The sequence below is a fragment of the Acanthopagrus latus genome, chromosome 1 (genome assembly GCF_904848185.1).
Source record: "Acanthopagrus latus isolate v.2019 chromosome 1, fAcaLat1.1, whole genome shotgun sequence".
Lineage (NCBI taxonomy): Eukaryota > Metazoa > Chordata > Actinopteri > Spariformes > Sparidae > Acanthopagrus > Acanthopagrus latus.
This window is the reverse complement of record NC_051039.1, coordinates 19999312-20019081: the sequence shown is the minus strand read 5'-3', so window position 1 is coordinate 20019081 and position 19770 is coordinate 19999312. Positions and strand designations below refer to the sequence as shown.

The following is a 19770-nucleotide window of genomic DNA, read 5'->3' as shown; positions in this document are numbered from 1 at the left end:
TGACAATAAAGTACGTCTTATCTTATTATGGGAAAGGTGCTACGATGATGGCCATGATTGTTAAACTTGGATCATCATCGTGTCCAATTCAGATGACAAAAACAAATTAAACACAGGAGAAGAACTGATCCCAAGTTCACATTAAGCTTTTTAAATCTTTGGCTCTTTGGTATTTGGTTCAAACTTCTGAAATAATTTGGGCTATTTCCAAGTGTTCAGAGTTGAGCAACATCATTTATATTACACTGACAACTGGTCTGTGGTCTTTTTGCATACTGACAAAAAAAATTGCAAATGTTTTCTTAATTTTAACATGTTATACCAAGAACTGCTCAAAGATCAAAGATCTGACATACCAATTGTATTCTTTAAATTGAATTTCATGGTTTCAGTTCCACCACGTTTCAAACAACTGTCCCTGGAAACCAGTCTGATTGTGAATGAAATAGTGACAAAAATCAAGAACAGGGTGCAGTATCAAAACATCTCGGGCTGCGGTGATGTCATCGTCAGAAAAAATGGCTCTGAGGATTAAAAGACAGCCGTCGCTGGAAAAAAACAGCCGTGGCTGACGGTGGTCTGCTTTGACTCATCCCAGGCTGATGTTAAAACTAAGTGCAAACTGTGTGGCCAAATATGGATATCATCCTAAGATTCCATTACACACACTTGTTTTTAACTAGGGAAGGCTGAACCAGCCATGAACACACTCATACTGACCCATCTATAGTGATTTAAGAAAGAAGGGATCTGGATTTATTCAAAGGACATTAACAAGGTTAGAGTGACACAGTATCAAACGGCTGAGTTGGACAGGCTGTCTTGGTCATGCAGTTAGAATTCTCACGTGAGCAACAATGACTCTGATATAAATGTAAAGACAATCTGATATTCGACTGAAAAGTTAGCTGAGTTTTTGACAGAAATAATAAAGCACTCACTTGGACCTAAAAGAAAGCTGAAGAAATGCATCAGAACCACAAAACTGCTGACACACTGACACCATTTACACACCTCACTCTCAGAGAGACGTCAAGTCAACAAACAGACGACGGCAGTCATTTCAGCACAGTCCTCACCTCAAATTTCTGCCTCAGTTCCTCATTCCCGTCATCCTCCTCTGAGATGGGAACATTGTAGTACTCGCCCTCCTCCTGGCACAGTAACTTATACCTGAAAGAGACATGGGACGATTGGAAAGATGGAGGATGAAAGACAGGGACAGGGACAGGGACAGGGAAGAGATGTTGTGAGACAGCAGACAAATTTGTCCTGCTTCCCTTCTTCTCTTCTACTATTCTATTTTCCGTTCATCTTAACATACTGGGCCCGGTTTTGTTCACTGTAAACCAGCAACCAACCTTAACCATTCAACATCATTACCTCACGTATTTATTATACAATTTAACTAGATTTAATTGGTTTCGATGTGCTCAGGGTAAAGGCCTCACAGAGACACAGACAAGTAAAAATGAAATATTATTTCAAATGAAGTTCTCACAGCAGTGAAACTAAACTAAGGTTTACGTTTTAAATAGCGTGTTTCATTGAAAAAAAAGGAATCATTTGTTCTTCCTTGTTAGTGTTTTATGTGTTGCACATGTTCCAGGCAAGTATCACACTGTTTCATTTCAAACAATGCATTCGGGCCGATAACAACAAACAAAGTGAGGTTTACCAGCCACAGACTGGAGCCTTCATGAGCTCTGATACACCGAAGGACAGGGCCCCCATGAAGTCATTCCTAGTGGTCCGGTCCCAGTCCCACACCTCCACTGACAGCCGGCGGTCCTTATCTGTCGGCTTCAGCTTGCTGCACGACACACAGAGGGTCCACATGTGATCAGGCTCCAGTCACGATGTCATTCAACATTTTATATGTCAGAGCTGTAATAACAGTAACTGCACTAGTGCTAGGAGTAAAATCTAAGTGATTTACAAAGAAAGGTAAGAAATTCTTCTTGAGTTAAGGGAAATGAAATTAAAGATTCTGTCATGTGACAGGATTATGTAGATAATTTTGAAATACAAGGAACATATCAACAGAATTACAAAAAATGACTTTGATTTTACGTGTCTAATCTAAAATAAAATGATAAATCTGTAAATGTCAATATATAAATATATATATCTTTAAATAAAAGTACATTTCTCTCCCACAATTATAATAATTACACAAATATCTATCTAAAATTGATGCAATGAAACTGTTAAATACTATCATTTAATTTATATAATTAGCTACACTGGTATCACACATTGTGTATGTAATGTAGTAACAGCAGCAGAACCCATATCAGTGGCGGCAGACATATTATAATCTTTAGTATATCTAGTATCAGCATTCAAAGATGTAGCAATATAAACAGCTGCTGACCTTACATTCACCTTAATCATAACGTCACAATGTATTTTGCTCAAAAGTGTGGCGAAGCGGTCACAACAGGTGACTGACTCACAAATTAAAGCTCTCATTCCATTTGGGGTTGAGGTTGGAGCGGATGGTTTTGGTCTTCTGCTTGGTCTCATTTTTGGGGTCCGGTATGAGCTTGAGCTTCACATACGGGTCAGACAGGCCGTTGGGGTCCATGGGGATCAGGTTTCTGCCTTCACCCACTGACAGGGGGGTAAAGAACAGACAGACATGGTTAATTTATCTATGGAGAGGGATGTTTTACACAGAGTGTGTGCACATGTAAAACATTGTGAGCTGCTGTCTACTGCACTGACACATAGATTTGCTCCGTAAGTTCAATTTCAATAGTGAAGTGAGCTCACTATCTTTTATCTACACTGAGGACTTCATTCATGTTCTGCGCGGCGATTTCAGTTCAAATCGCTTTCTCATTCCTTAAGCGTCACGTGAACATCGGCTGAATATAATGCAGCTGTTGAAGATCAAACGGTGCGTCACAGCCTATGAGGGTGGTTTCTAACAAAGAGCCCAACAGGGAGCAAACGCTGGAAGTTTAATGAGAACAGGGATTGAAAATTGCAGGCTGTGTCATGCTTAAATAGGCGAAGGCTCTTGTCTTCTCCTCCTGTATTTAGCTGCTCAGTAAACAAGGGTACACCAGGGACATTAGCGCTCCATTAGCCCGGAGCATTGGAGCACTGCCAGACCTGAGCCACAGCACAGGACCACACACAAACACACACGTAAGCACACCTCCTTACCCACATTCAGACATACACACTTGTACACAAATGCTGTGTTTATCTACATGCAGAGTATACCCACAGGGACGGGTTGATTGCCTGCCTTGCTCAGGCCCTGGAGACCCCAGAAATCTCTCCATGTGGCCCTGTCAGTCACACCACGATGGCAGCCTGATTAGCGAAGAGGCAAATTAACCTTTGACCCGGAGAGGAAGGCACTTACCGAGCATGCTAAACCCACCATGTTAGCTGGAATACACTAAATGAGATACGGCATGGATAGGATTAAGAGGTATTGGTTGTCACCACTTAAAACAGCAGCGATCTTTGAAGAGCGGCGACAAAGGTCACACCAACAGGCCACTGGCAAAAACCTTTCACGACAATGTGGCTTAATTTTATCATATATGTTGACACAACACACAGAATCAAATAACCATTTAATGAGCCGACAGGAAGCACCTTGCCATTGTTTGCCTTCATTCTCAGATACACCAGATTTGGGTGTTGAGCGACATTAGCGAAGTGTGAAGATTGGAGGGAGCTGCTGTAGAGTGTGCACACACACACAGAAAGGAGTGAGACAGTGAGGGAGCACACTTGAGAGGAAGAGAGACAGATACCAGCTCGCAGAAGTAACTCGAGGTGTGGGAAGGTATTGAGTGATTCCTGTGCTGGCAACCCACTGCTTTCTCAGAAATCCAGTGGAGAAGGTGTCAAGCCTGTCTACAGGCAGCAAAGAAAGACTGCTCACCGTGTTTGTACTTTAGTGCATTCTAACATGGATGCACTTCGCAGCAGAGAAAGGAAACCTATATAGACTTCTTTCGTTGCTGCTGTCTTGGATGTGCAGATAAAAACTGAACTTTGCTGCCTTTCCCTCATTCCCCTCTCTTTTCACTACACCTGAAGAGGTGAAATGGAGTAGGAACTAATGCAAAGTGTGTGCTCAATAAGGCTTTCACATTGTGTCTGGATATCTCCAGCTGGCAGCAGCTGGTCCCTAATAGTCTGTGCACCTACTAGGGTGCTGGCTGTTAAAATAATGACCGTGAGATAAATGTTGATGTGTGCTGTCTCTGCGAAAAAGGAGTTGGCTGCTCATGCACTGGGCTGTATATCAGAGGATTATTTGTCTGTCAACATCAATAGACAGACTGGACCCACATGGAGTGATTTAAAAGTGGAAAAAAAAGACACCTAAAAGAACACAAAAGTGGCAGTGGACATCTAAGCTGTGAGTTCATGAACGCTCACTGAATCTTTTGATGATCTACAACATAATTCCCCTTTCTTCATCTTTTTACTTTTGCATTATAAAGGTCGTGTTTTGAATAATTCATGCTGCAGCCATATGTATGCAAAGTCACAGGCCTTCACAGGGACGTTCGTTCATGTGTACTTGTGTACATGACTGTAGAAGATAATCATCAGCTGTCATGCTTGATCCAATGTGCTGCTAATGCGGCTGCCTCACTAAAACCAAAAAAATGAAGCACATTTTATTGATCCTCAATTCACTGCATTGGATTCCTGTGTGCAGAGATGTTCCAATAATAAATGTTCCTTCCCAATACCGATACCCTGGCCTTGGGTATAGAAGTTGCTGCAGCCACTTTTTAAATAGAACTGTTTCAAACAGCAGCACAACAGCAACTTACATAAATCTACCAATAACTTGCTTCCATTCAACTGTTGGGGTTACCCAGGGTAAAATATTGCCAAATACCTGACATGTTGCTAGCTCTGTCTGACATACATGGAATCAACTTCTTCTTCGCTGCTAATGTATAATGCATTTGCTAGGAGCAACACAGCAAAACTTCCTGTGTAAGGCTTCAGAGCAGCGAAGAATAAAGTGATTTCTGCTGTGTGGTGTTAAGCAGAGCGAAGGGAGCTTACTGGTAAGTAAAGGGGTCCCGTTTCTAAATTAAATGATATCAAATCGTACTGCACAGACCGATACCTACATTTTCAGTGGTATCGGTGATGCTGGTACCGAAACTGGAGCAACTCTACCTGTGTCAACGGGTTAAGCATCAAATGGTCTTGGCCTACATAGATCTCTGATTTCATTACGAAACATCCAAACCCCGCAGGTCATCTGGGTCAGGTTCACTCATTGTTCCTGTGAAGCAGTGTTCAATTTTTATGCTCCTAAACTGTAGAGCAAGTTTCCTGAATACCAGTCTGCTTTCTCAAGCTGTAACAGTTTTAGTTAATTTTTCAATGTTTTAAAGTAAAGTCTTATGTATTGCACCTTTAAACCATTACTTTTTTACTGTGACTTTAATTAGATTCATAACTAAAGTTTTCTAAATGTGTTACTTTTAATGTATATGTGTTTGTATAGCCTTGTGTCTGAATGGTTCTGTATAAATAAACTTGCCCTGTGTAATGTAATTAGTCTGAATAATAAGTTGTCTCAATCACCCCCTCCAGAACAAACTGACTGTAAGGACTGTGATGTTATCTAACTATGGAATTGTTGTCAAGCAACACAAACCATACAAATTATGCAATTTGAACTGAGATGATGCGTTAGACATTTCTGGGATGACATCTCAAAAAGTACTGACAGTGGATATCTAGGGATAAAATATAAAAACACAAGAATACATTGTGTTTTATTGTATTTTATTTTTTTAATCGACCTGTATGTAACAAGGAAAAAGTCTCACCATTTAAAACATCTGCATCTATGCTAAACACTATTTCTGTATTATTATACAGTGATGCTATGGATTGCAGAATGTGTGTGAAGGCAAGCTGATCTGATTTTTGTATTTGACCAAAAACAAAACACCGTTTAATATCCATTAAGTGTACTTCCAGTCATGGTCAGCATGGGGCACTCTAGACTGTCTAATGTAGCTTGGCTGGCACTGTGCTTTTCCCCTCCATATGACTGCATAGCTTATCCAAACAAGATGTGTGAGTAGTACTACAGTAATTACTCTCAGCTGTAATGCAGAGAAACAAGCTCACAATCCGAGGTTTTGTGGGGCCGACTTTTTCTGGTTAAAGGTCAAATTATCTTTGTTGGAAAAACTGAATTTGTGCGGCACAGCAGTCAGAATATGTCTTGAAGTGCTTAATGTTGCCATTTATCTGTGTGCCAGTGAGTTTAGAAACAAATGCAAATAGAGGGTGTGTGTAGGGGCTGTAAATCTTCCCAACTATCTTGGCCTGCAGTCAAACAGCAGAGCAAGTCGAAATGCGATGCAGAGTTACAAAAAGCACCTTGTTGAACTCCAGCTAAAACAAACCAAAACCTTGGAACAATAACATCTGCTGACTGCCCACAATCTGAGCTAAGCTGAACACCTATCATGCATTACATGTTATTTTACTGACTTAACAGCTTTGTATATTCAAATTTCAAACACAGACAGGGTTTACTGAGATGTCTGAAGTCAATCGCGGTTAATCAGCACATATGATTTCCCTCAGTAATACTGACTCATGAAATTTGCTCCTAGAGGGGTTTCCACCTCAACTACTACAGAAACTACTGTAAACTATTGGTATGCATTTTCCAGTTTAAAAAGGGGTGAGCAGAGGATAAAGATGCACTTCAGCCACTGAGTGAAACAGAATAAAGCATGAAAGGAGAACAGAGACACCAGAAAGGCCTCGCAGAGAAGAGAAAAAGTGAAAGGCAGAGGCATATGTTCAAATCGCCAGGGTGCAACATGCTGACAGGAGGGAGCCAAGGCAGGGTAGGACGACAGACTGGGAATATCAATGATGTGACTTCTAGGAGCCTGGCAGCAGAAGAAGAAGAACAGCCAAGTTCAGCTGTTGTATGAGGTTCACAGACACAGAAAGAACGAGCGAGTGAGGGTGTGTCTTAATATGATGGAGGCAAACAATAGAATATGGTCCATACGAAGATAAAGTTATGAGAACTGTCACACAATTGTTCTTAAATACTTTAACTGTCAGAAAATGTTGATATTTTCATGGACCTTGTGTTTGTTGTAGCAGCACGTTACATAAATGTGTCGATGCTTTATTTGTTAGTGATGGTGGCAATCAAATGTCCAACTATGAACCGGATCGCAAACAGTCAGCTGATACTGAGAATTTAGTTAGGTTTAGAAAAGGTTTACGCAAAATGACGAGACAAAGTTGTAGTCAAAGTACTGGAACTATCCGTGTTCATGCGCTGTACATGAAGCAATGTGTGTATCTGTGTGTGGAGACAACAACAACGTAATTGTTTCTTTACACTTTACCATTACATTTCTTCATTCCTATGTTCTTTCAAGAGTTTACGTGAGTAGTGAGAACACACACTCAACAGACAAAGCCTTGTCTTCGGCTGACACCAGATAACCCCACCACGAAGATGAGGCCAGCCATGTTTGTTCTTCGCCTCCCTGTGTAAACACCGTCTACAGAACTTAAACCACCACATTCACTCTCCACCCTCTCAGTGCATCGCTGTGCTCTTTGAGAGCCCACTGCTTAGAAGCTGCTCTGAAACAAACGACTTGTTGCTCAGCAGGACTGTTTGCTTTATAATGTTATACCACATCAGCTTCAACGATGTGGAGTGATCAGCATACCTTCATGGATGACACATGAGCTCGTGAGCTGAACTAAAGAATAATCTCAGCAAAATCAGTTGTTTTTTTAAGATTGGATGCATGTGGGCAGAAGATTATCTGTAACGGAGTATAAATCAAATCTACAACAGAGTGTTTTCAATGGTAATATTTTTAGAATAATTATAGATCTATGCAGATGGAGACACTGCAGTCCCAATGGCCAACTCCCTGCAGTGGAAAAGTGTTGGCATTGGTACCAACACAAGTGTTGTCAGCTGCTCCATCTCAACTCTGATTCAGAGGGAAATTTTAATAACAGGACTTTTTAAGTAAATTTTCTCTTGGCAAGAACCTGTTGGCTTTCCTGCCCAGTGACTCAGCAACTACAAAGAAATGGAAATGACTGGAAGAAAAGGCTGCAGAGTGGAAGCAGTGGCAGTATTCAGATCACTGGGTGGTGATCATTACTTGGCAACCCGCAAGCTGCATCCAAACCCAACACCAGGAAACTTGATCTAACCCCGACTCTACTGCATTCCAGCAAGTCTTCCTTGGAATCAGAAAGCCAACAATCAAAGGCAGGAAATCACCCCTTCCATATTACTTACTGGTGATATGGAAGGGATACAGAGGGTATAACAACAGTGTGCGCTGAATTTCAAGATATTGTATTACAGAATTGAACTAAAATGGTACCCAGTAAAGTGCATACCTCCGCCAAAGCTCAACAGTCTTCTTTGATTCAATCAAGCCAACAAAAGGACTGATTCAATATCAAACTTAAAAGCCCTGTTTAAACCAACCATAACTGCTTATATCAGAATGTCAGCCACCTAAATATGAAACATTTCATTCCATAAAGATCAGTAGTTTATTTCCCTAAGAAATTTATAAAAATGCCCAAAATCTCTGAATTTTAAAGAAAAAAAATGCAAAAAAACAAAACAACTTGGATCCTCCCCCTTTATCCAGATCCTCACCAAAAGTTAATGAGGAGCCGAAAATCGTCCTCTATTGTCTCTTTGGGAATGAGACTCACAAATCAACTTCCTTTGCACAAATTGGAACTCTTAAGAACCAGATCCTATTTGGTAGGAAAGGGAAAGAAAGGAATGAAGATGCTCGGCTCAATTGAAGGGTATGAAAGGGAAAGCTGAACTAATGCAACCGAGTGGTTCTTCACGCTAAAGCTCATGGCATTGCATGAATGTCAGTAGGACTACAAAGTGTTATACACACACAAACAAAAACACACACAAATATTCTGGCCCACTTCCTCGCTCTCTCTGACGTGATAATTTGTACTACTTTACTGTTAACTCCATCTGGCCTTTTGTACTAGACTGTTCTTTTTTACAAGTGAGAATTAAAATCTGACACTTGAGGCTGCCTACAGAGAGCACCTTAAAATAGCTTGAAAAAAAGGAACGAAAGTGAGGTGATATAGGGAGATGCGAGACTGAGGCGAGTGAAATGAGATAAAAGGGTGGAAGGCAGGAAGAAAACATGTGCAATCAAAGTATTGCTGCACAGGATATTGAGCCAAGCATTGTAGAACATTACTGCTCAGTTCTTGATTTCCAACAATTCCCAGGATGCTGCCAAGACATCTTCTCCAGATGTTGTACTGCACTGTACTCATGATGTAGGTTTTACAGATAAAAAGTAATTAATAACTTTTAACAGATTACAAAGATGGAAGCTGAGGTTGTAGCAGCACCGTTTATATATCTATCTCTGATGTTCCACATGTAATATTTGGCTTTGTTTTCTACAGTAACATGAAACACAACAGCAAAAAACGGCAAAATAGAAAAGCAAGCAGATTGTTTCTTGCTGCATCAGCCACAATATCTTGACAGTGTTTAGGGTGCATTTTTGTCTTTTTCATGTTTAGGCCAGCTACACCTCCAGAAGGTACAAAAGTAAAATCTGGGTTCCCTGATCCACCCACATCTATATTCACTCTGCTCACCAATCTGACCTACACACACCCACACTGCAACCTACATATAAAACACATTGACTCTTACAGCAGCATTAGTGTAACAAAAAGCAGAACACAGATCGGGATGTTGAGGCGAGAAGATGAATCTAATGAAGAGGTGAAAGAAGCGATTGAAAAGAAGAGAGGACGGAAGTGTAACGGAGAGCAGGGGGCTTGTTAAATGAGGCTCTTCCGCAGAACTGGGTGAGTCAACAAGGGAACAAAACGGAAATGTAATTATTACCACTGTCTCTCACACACGATCCCAAAGGACAAGCAGGCTGCAAGGTAGCATGCACATGCCTGCACACACACATCGGGGCACAGTGATGAGGATGAATAAACTAATATGAACAGAAATGACAGAAATGCCCTCTCCTAAGTTTATTCTGGATACGTGCACCAAGTCAATGAACAATGGTGTTTCTGAAACACACAGGAGGGTGGCGTCCACAGCGCCGAGGGACACAGAGGAGCTGTGTGTTAAAAGTAATGAGAGGCGGAGGATAGAACATTAGTGGGCTCCACCAGAGAAACAGGACTTGTTTTGTCTCCTTCAGCACCTCCCCTGCCATCTCCGTCTCCATCCACCCTCGCTAACAAAAGCAGACACTCTCACGTGTCTCTGGAGACTGCACAAACATCTCTTGTGCGTCTGAGTGACTCATTATTTGATTTTGCCATCTCAGTGCTGTTGCTGTCGCTGGTCTGGTTGGAGTCCATGTGCGGGGCAGAGTTTTGGGTTTAAAGGACAGCTGCTTCCCTTGGCAGTCGAGTCACTTCCTGTTGAACAGTTTGTGCTCTGGCACATGGTGAATCCCGAAAGAAACTGGAGTCATTCTCCCCTCAAAGTTGGGCATTTGTGTGTCCTTTACGGGCTGGTTGGGGGAATCCTGTGATCAACTCAGTCAATCATGCATTCCCTCTCAGCTTAATGTCACTATTGGAACTCTCAAATCTCTCTATCTCTCTCTCTCTCAAAGAGAGTTGATCACCTTCCAGAGACCACACCAGATGTCAGTGTGGTGCTTTGCTCTCAAACCTGGTTTGAACCTACTTGATCTGAATTGGAAAACATATCCCCACAGGAGCCAAATACAGAACATTTTGGTGTAATAATAAGTCATGTTGACTCAGATGGCTCAATCTTCCCTTTGTTATTACTGGCACAGAGGAGGAGCATCTAGGGATTTGTGTCAACAGCTTCACCTTCGTTAGTGTCAGTGTCGTACAGAATGTTTTAATTAGCTCATTAGTGGTTTCACACTGAACTAGTTGAACACAACTAAACTAGTAATAAACTAATTACTCAATGGAAGAAATAATTAGTTATATCACTCATTATACATTATCCTTAACTTAATTTGTCTCAAAGTTGCTTTTCAACAACTCCAAAACATCTGCTGTATTCAACATGTAACATACAGCAGCCAGCTTACCATTTGGAGGTATCTGGTTACCATCAACAGCTAGCTTATCCCCAGTGTCCACAAAATGCAAAATGCGGTGTGGCAGGCTGCCTGCAAGGCGTCTACAGCAGCTAATGTAATCTGTGATACAATCTGGCCTGAGTGGGCTGCGGGCTGATACAGCAGTTCCATACACACACCTACACACAAGCAAAAAGAAAAAAAAAAGAACACATGCAAATGATAACATGCATGCTTTCTCCACAGCAGGAATTAACTACTACAGTGTGTGTCCCAGAGTCGCAGGTTCTCACACAAACCAAACACTACAGCAGGTGATAATGGCTTACCATCCCTGGTGCACAAACATACACATTCCTGTATGTTTATGCACATTAAAATGTGATATGTGCACATATCTCAACACATACTTAACATTATTAACATAAGCTGAGAGCAGTCTGTGGCAGTGCAAAGGGTCAGTGTTCATTCACGTGCAGATTTCACCTTGAAAGTTTTTTCTTTTCCTTTTGAAATCAATTCTGTAACACCAGAGAAGGAGACCATAGTAACAGTTTGAACTGCATTTATTGCTCAAACAGTCAATGCACTGAAGCAGAAGTCTGGCTTGTGAGAGCAGAATGCATGTTATGAGGAGACACCAGATGGAGAAGGGGAAATAAAAGGTCTCAGCCCAAAATATTGAATAAATATTTTGGCCACTGACTAACTCAAGATGCTTTTAAGTGCACCCGACTGTGTTTAAACCGTTGTCACTGTTTAGGCATTTCAGCACTTGGCAATAAACACATTTCAAAGGCTTAATTTTAATTAAATATTTGAAGAGCTAGATAGGATTTACAGGAACTAAAAGAAACACATTCTCCGGAAAATCTTACGAGAGATCGTGCTTGAGATTAGTCATCAGAGAATGATCATCAGCGCTTTATGTCCCTACCTGTCTGCATCTCTGCCATTATTTCACTTTACTTAAGTGCTTGAGTTGATAAAGAGACAATTGTTTCCTAATTTTGTGTTGTGTTAGGCATGAGTGTTGCACCACTTCCCTGCCACCATTCACCCTCTTCCCTCTAGTGATAATTTGATAAGTGAATAATTTGGTGGGGTTCAGTGCCAGGGTCCCATGATGCACTGACCTCTGTTAAACGCCAGCTAATTCAATGATTGTGTGTGCCTGCTGTCAGCTCCTCGCAGTCACTATTGTTCTAGCAGATGTGCTAATGAGCTAGCATTACAGCTGGGGGATTTACAGCATGCCTCCAAATACAAGGCGGAATGGGCTCCTGTAGAAAAACACACTGTTGTACTGCAGCTTCTCCTTCATGAACTGATGTGAGGACGCAATGCAGATGCCTTGGCCAATGTTTTATATTTAATTTAATTTAATTTTATATTAAAATCTAAAAATCCCTATTAACTAATGCTATGTACTTTTATAGTAGTAGTTTCCATCTATCTATATTTCTGCACATGGAGCTGTGAAAAGGATTTACATTAATTCATGAAATCCAGTCTAAGCATGTGAAGCCAGCCAGAATTAGAAACAGAGCTACTTAAGACACCTTATAGGAAAATATACAAACCATCACAAGTATTTTGAATAGAAGAATCAGTATCGCAGATGACATATGTCCCACCCATTCCAGTCAAAATCCAATCAAAAGTGAGGTCATGGCTCTCTCCCCATTCATTTAGTTATGGGCCTAGCAAAGATGGCTGCCGAGTGGCAAGCCTTGCCTAAAAGGCTTTGGCTACGTTCAGCGATGCAGGATCCCACAACAGCCATGTTGATCCCCTCACTGTGTATTGAAAACTGACAACTCCACACTCAAAGCCAATAAACACGCTCTGTTCTTTTCTGTGCAACTTCTACTCAGCGACTTGCAGCTTAACCACAGCAGCTGTCACAAGTCACAATTATGAATTGTCAAATATTTGGTGATTTGACTCATGCATCGTTTGTATTTGGAAATCATGCAAAAGATGAACGAGTAAAGAATACTAAAAAATACATAAAAATGTAGCCACTAAGTTTGGGTAGAGCAAATAGTGGTACAAATTATATACACCCAGAATGCCTGTGGTTTAGTTGTACGATTCACTGCTAAAGCATCCTGTTGTGTAGAGACTGACAATAGAGAATATTCACAGAGACATGAATCTTCACCCTTCAACATTTGATATGACATGCATCCTCTTTAGACAGCCTTACTCTTTTTTTGTGCTGCTCAGACAATTTTAACAAATGTCTGCAAGAAGATTTGTGAAGGAAGTGAAAAGTCGCTGGACATCACTATTCATTACATTCCATTAAGTAAAAGCTATTAATAGTATCTCATTAAACGCCTTTTCTGAGCAAAGACCAGGTGTTCCTTTGAAATCGCAGGCATCAGTAATTAAAATGGGTGGAAGAGCCAGCGATAGGATCACATAGAATAGCCTTCTAATGAATAATGCTCAGACAGAGGATTGCAAAGCCACGACCCCGCTCACATCCTGCCTTTGTGCCATTTAAATGACACACAAATTAATATAACTGAATTCAAGCGATCAATTTGCTTTGCAGAGACAATTCAGTTGCATCAGGAACTGCAGCCAACACAGAGCAAGTCGTGACTGTTAAAAAGAGTAACAACACGAGGCCCACGCAGCAGACCACACACCACTGCAGGACTATAATATATTTGGACTGGGATTGCCTTCCAAGTGTGTCGTAACTGCGAATCGTTCCTTACAGGAGAGGCTCTATTGATCCAAGTCCCGAAAGGGAGTAGCCTTTGCAGCATACTGATAGCTGATAGTCACAAGGCCGGCCGACCAGTAAGCAGTTGGAATCCCTGTGTCACAAGCAGGTAGAGATAAGGCGGCGCGAACAGGTTCAGTTCAGGTTAATGGCGACGTGTGAAATCAGACAGTCGTGGTTTATGAACAAAAAAGGGCAAAGTGTCAAAATTGATCTGGGTTCAGAATCGATAAGCAGAACAGCGGCCTCTGCTAACACGACATGCTCGGCTTAACTGCAGTGACACACACACACATACATAACCACACACAAGTTGCCTTTTTAAACCCATTCGATACAGCATGAGCTAACGGAGAGAGGGGCAGGTACGAGGCCTACCTGTGACGTGCAGCTTCTCCCCGCTGACCTCACACTTCAGGTAGAGACGCCCCCTCCTCTCAGTGTAATCGGTTCCACACAGGCTGGGCACATTCATAACACACACATTATGGACGTTCATGTCGCAGGCTGCAGGGACAAAGACAGAGAGGAGATCAAAGACATCAGGACAATTCATATACATTTTTTTTTAGGGGTGCATAATAAATCAAAATATTATCAATATCACAATATGGCCAAGTGTATTAGCCAAATCAAGCGATTTTTGGATGAAATGAAACGGAGTACAACGGAGCACTGTAGGGCTGCAGAGACAGATCTTGTTCTCTAGATGTAAGAAAACATCGAATGTCACAACATCATGACTTTTTTTCAGAGAAAATGAAAAAAATGATGCAAACATCATCATTCCCACTAATTCTGCATCATATTGCAGTTTCAATATCTGTCCAAATAATTGTAATAACTCCCTTTTTTTTAGCATATCTTGCAGTCCTGAATTGATCCAAATAAAACCAAAATGAATTGTTCGGTGCTTTCATAGAAAACACTGAACACTGCCATATTCCTAGTAACTAGGCCTGCAAGAAAACTGACATCGTGATATTTGTTTGGTTTTTTTTTTGCGATATATACATGTATTGTAAAAAAATACAAATAAAAGGAAATACAGGAATAACTTGGATAGCTCTATTTGGAAAAAGCTCATCATTCTAGAGTGATGGGGCTGAGAGTGATTTTAAGTAAACACCTGAAGCAGGCCCTGCTGCTTGAGGCTTGCTGTGCATGCAGAGCCTGCATGTCACGCACAAGCAACAAACTCCCACGTGTCCAAGAACCCTTAAATCTGACTGTATTACGTAATATTGCACAGATGTCTCTTGTACCGTAGATTAGTCCTGATGAGAGTCAAAATGAGAACCATGCAAATCTTCGTCTTGTATCAAGCAGAAGATTGTAGCCGGATGTGTCTGAGTTAGTTTTACACTGCACGTCCTGCCATGTGAATATTACACATGTGGTCATCAAGGTGTCAATGTTGAAACAATATGTTGTGCAGCATTACTGATGACGATGCCATTGACCTGGATTTTTTCATCTGTTGGTTATATAGCTTTTCAAGTATCTATATATTTTCTGACATATATTTCAATATAAGTCATAAAGTAGCTATGACCTATAGCAAAGATAACAAGCCACCATGTGAATAAAATATTCATAAAACCAATGCGTTCAGCCTCGTATGGCTTCATTTTTAGATACAATAAGCTGCCAGATTTACTTTATCTATATAAGGACATATTTCAATTTCGTTCCATGAATCATACATGTTTGGCACATTATTAAAGGATTGTTTATTTCTGAAAGCTGCATGAACGAAATAACAAGGTTATGACCCAGATTCAGCACTGTGATGTGATGCATTCCCAGCCTGTGTGTCAGCCGGCTGAACCAAAATGTCATGGATTGGGAACAGTTACAGACAGTTACATCATTAGGCCACCAGGTCAGTAGGTGAGTAAGTAATTTCAAAAATCACTATTTTGTTTCACCTCACTGTACCTGTCCTCCGCAGTGCTTAGAAAATACTACAGTGTGAGCTTATTGTGGTGTGATTAAGGCTGGAATTGATCTGCCATAATAATCCACGTCGCTATTTATGTACACCCTGGAGCGATCATTACACATAACTGGGGGTCCGTAGCAGGTGGAGGATAGTGTATTTATGAGGTCATTAAGGCATTGAGTCTAATCCACTAACACAAGATTAAAGGGAAGGAGAGCGAGGGAGGGATATTAATAAAGACGTGGTATAGCTTTCATAGCAGGCCTATTCAGGGTGCATCAAACATGGCTGCACACTCAAAATAGACGATGTGAGATTTTAATGAGTGAAAGTCAAGGAGGAGGAGAATTTCGGAGGCCTCTGATCCTCAGTGAAGAGGAACAATGGGCTGTTTTTGATAGAGTGCCTCTGAAACAGAACATAATGTGTGCGGAGCCACTTACAGCAAACCATTATTTTCTTATGTATGCCACACTCATTGACCTGCATAACAGAACAGCGTGGGATTAGTTCTCCTCTATTACTGTTTGAGCCTCTACCTTCACCTTGACACGCAGAATTTTGAATTTAAATGGTTACTTCACTCAGGAAGTACTCATCGTCAATATCGCTGTACAGACGTCATGATAAAAATGTTCCCATCTAAAGAGCCCTAACTACTGAGGGAGAAGTTGCAGGACTTGAACTCACAGTCACACTTCATGCCCTGGTGGATGAGGCCATACAGCAGAGAGCCACAGTGGTCACAGAAGGTGGGGCTCCCATAGGTGTGGATCTTAAACTTGTGCTTCGTTCTGGGGTCCTGGAGGAACAGAAAGAGAAAGAAGACCCATAAAGAAGACGAAAATAATGAAATGACTGAAAAGGCAAACCAGTTATAACTTTGTTAAAGCTTCAAGAACACGTGCTCTTGTGTTATTTACAAACTGGACACCAGAAGGCAAAGGTTACTATTTTTTACTTGAAAAAGACATGAAACGTCACATCATTTTGGATTATAATATGACACCCAAAAAGCTTAGAAAAAGCTTAGCTATAGACAAACCTACAAAGGACAAACTATTCAACAATCTTTTGTCTTTGGTGGTGCCTGTGTTCTGTGCCTAAGGGTACTGACTGTAGGACTTGAGGTCGTTTTTGGCCCGCTGCACGACTCAACTTAGAATCAGACCAGAGTCAGACTCTCCCATAATCAAAGCAGAGCCATGAGTCCATTTCCCAAGGTCAGCACCTTTTTTAAATCACTGTGTCTGCTGCAAATAGAGCATCACAGCGACACATTGTACCGTGTGGACTGAAAATGCAGGGGGCTCAACCAACCTGACCTGTTCTTTCAAAAAACAATCCATTGTTTTTTTCCCGTGTGTTAAAATACTTCATGTTAGAAGTGGATTTGCCATATCGCCAACATTTCAAAATATCCTTGCAGAAAAACTGCTTCAGGCAACTACAGCTCTATCCTCTGACAGGCCGTCGAAAGAATACTAGAGAAAAGTCAACCTATTTCATCACGGGGCGCCATTGTGTGTCAGACAATTCATCGCTGATTGCCAACCTGACTGCAATCACCACATATTTTCTGCTCTTATAGAACTCCAAGTGGCAGCCAATCAATCCGTGGCAGCTTTTTATTAAACCATCATTTCTGGGTTGTCTTTCCATCTTCCTTGACCGCATCAGGGAATGAAAACTGAGTCGTTTGTTCCCATAAAATTTAATCCAAGAGCACCAAAGCAGCAAAAAACAGTTCACTTCCCGACTGGAGCTACCATACTCACGTAAATGCCCTCAATACAGTTCAGTACTTCAAGACCTTCTCCGTGTTATTACCACAAACACTGAAAAATAAGCTGCTTCTTGGTTTTCATTCCTACATAAGGGTCAAAAACTGCCATATTTTGCCACATTCATTCAGATTTTCAGTGAATGTGTGCATTGTTCGATTAATGTTGTCCTTTTGGCCATTCAGTAAATGGTTTGTGTACATGTGTGTAAACAGTCAACAAAGCCATCTGAGCTTCTCATTCATCGTTGGCCTCCATATCATCGCAGTTCATTGCTGCAGGCCCTGTACATAAATATCATATTAGTCAAAGTGTGAAAAAAACATTAGGGTTTATTGCAGAGCAAAACACTGTAAGTGTTTATTTTTGTGTGTTAAAGGAGCTGCAGGAGGCTGAATCATGTCTCTGTAAAGATAATCAACTTCTTGTTGGCTTCTATGTTCACCTAATTTCCTCCTTCCAAGTCCAATACTCAGCCTCTTTTTTTATTGGTCATATCCTGCAGCAAGATACTTTTATGTTGTAGCTACTCAACACTGAGTTTATGGTCTTTACTAAGAGCACATTTGTGTACTGGTGTAACTCGCTGATGCAATCTGTGTGTCTTATCAAGAGGATGTCCTGACAGAGGAGATTCATTTGCTGGTCGGATCTTGCGGGTCTTACCGAGATGAAGTGCCTTTCAGACACGAAAGGCTAACTATTGACGAGGACAGCTAATATTTTATCACCCGTCCCTCCAGAGTGTTAACTCTGCTTTAGTAGTGCTGGAGGGTAGAATTTTATGGGATGTAAAACAGGCTGGAACCTCTTTCCTGCCCAGCTGTGCCTTGTCTAAAAGAGTTACTCACACAGCAGATTCACACTGCGACCAAAATCCCAGTCAAGCTGCATGATTACGTTACACCATGTTAAATGAATCCTATTATATAGTTAATCAAGTGCACAGATTCAAAGTATGTAAGTTTTAATAGAAAGTGTCTTTTAATATATGATTTCCTTCAGCATCATTTATTAAAGGATACATTTATTGTTAGGTACCATCATTCAAACTCAGAATTAAAACAACTTGCTTTTACACTTTGAACAAAAGAAGTTTTAATAATGCAGCCTCTTACCATGATTACCACATATGTATCGATATTATCTTTTTCATTATACTGTTTAAGAGCAAGTGTTTATATAGACTATGCTCTATTAACACAACATAATCAAAATGAACACAGTAGTTAAAAACTGTGTGATATTCACAGTAACACAACACTGGTCTGATCTGATATCACCATGTTGGTGTTGTGTCCTAGAACATCATCGTGATGTTGTGCTAGTTACAAGATAGAGCCAAAGTCCAGATTTTGAGCGTCATGGGTCGACTCTCATCCACAAAACAGAGATTTGTGTCCTGATTTAACACGTTGTTCTACTGTTCACTTATTAGTTTCCTTTTCTTTCCAGTTTTCTGTCACTGTTTGGTTAAGTTTAGTCAACGTAAAGACTTTAACTTTAGAAAAAGATGGTTTCAGTTAAAACAAACCTATTCAAAGTGTCTATTACAAAGAACGGTCAGTTGCAGTGATGTTCCTGAAGCCATCTTAATGATGATGTTGTAGGGACAACACCAACACGGCCATATTACATTGTGCATACTGACACTTATGTGGATTGGACTTGTACTGTAAGAAAACGCTGGTACAACCCAGCCTGTGTGCTTTGTTTGTATTTGTAATTCGTGCGGGGGCAGCTCCCTGTTCAAGTAAATGCAACAACATTTTTTTTTTTTTTTTTACCATGTGCTCATTACCACTCGCTGGGCTGGCATTCATTATACTTTTGGATCATTTGGATACTGAAACAAGGGAGCATTTAGCATGAAGAGTCACATTTACATGAAGTCAAAACAGAGATGGAGGACGATAAAGCAAAAACAGATCAAATGTTCTATCAGCTGACAGAAAACGCTTCAGAGATAAATTAACCCCTTGAGGGATGTTTCAGCAGACTGAGCAGAAGCAGCAGTGTGACTTTAACTAAGGATAACACACTGTGGCACTTGAGTAATTTACCTGCTCAGCATTTTGGGCAGACGATTAAATTCTGCTCCAAAATGGCAGTGTATATTATTCAAGAGCCATTTCACTCGGCACGCTGCCTGAATCTTCAGAACAT

General features: G+C 40.9%; 1 protein-coding gene across 4 annotated transcripts in view; it reads right to left on the bottom strand.

Annotated features, from left to right (window-relative positions):
• prkcaa (protein kinase C, alpha, a) overlaps nt 1–19770 on the bottom strand; it is a 146817-nt gene that overhangs the window by 49951 nt on the left and 77096 nt on the right. For all 4 annotated transcript variants that reach the window (XM_037098137.1, XM_037098159.1, XM_037098148.1 and 1 more), the window contains exons 4-8: nt 16511–16622; nt 14254–14382; nt 2460–2616; nt 1679–1813; nt 1080–1173 (exon numbers count right to left, since the gene is read on the bottom strand). In XM_037098137.1, the coding sequence (XP_036954032.1) occupies nt 1080–1173; nt 1679–1813; nt 2460–2616; nt 14254–14382; nt 16511–16622 (627 nt within the window). The remainder of the gene's footprint in view (nt 1–1079; nt 1174–1678; nt 1814–2459; nt 2617–14253; nt 14383–16510; nt 16623–19770) is intronic.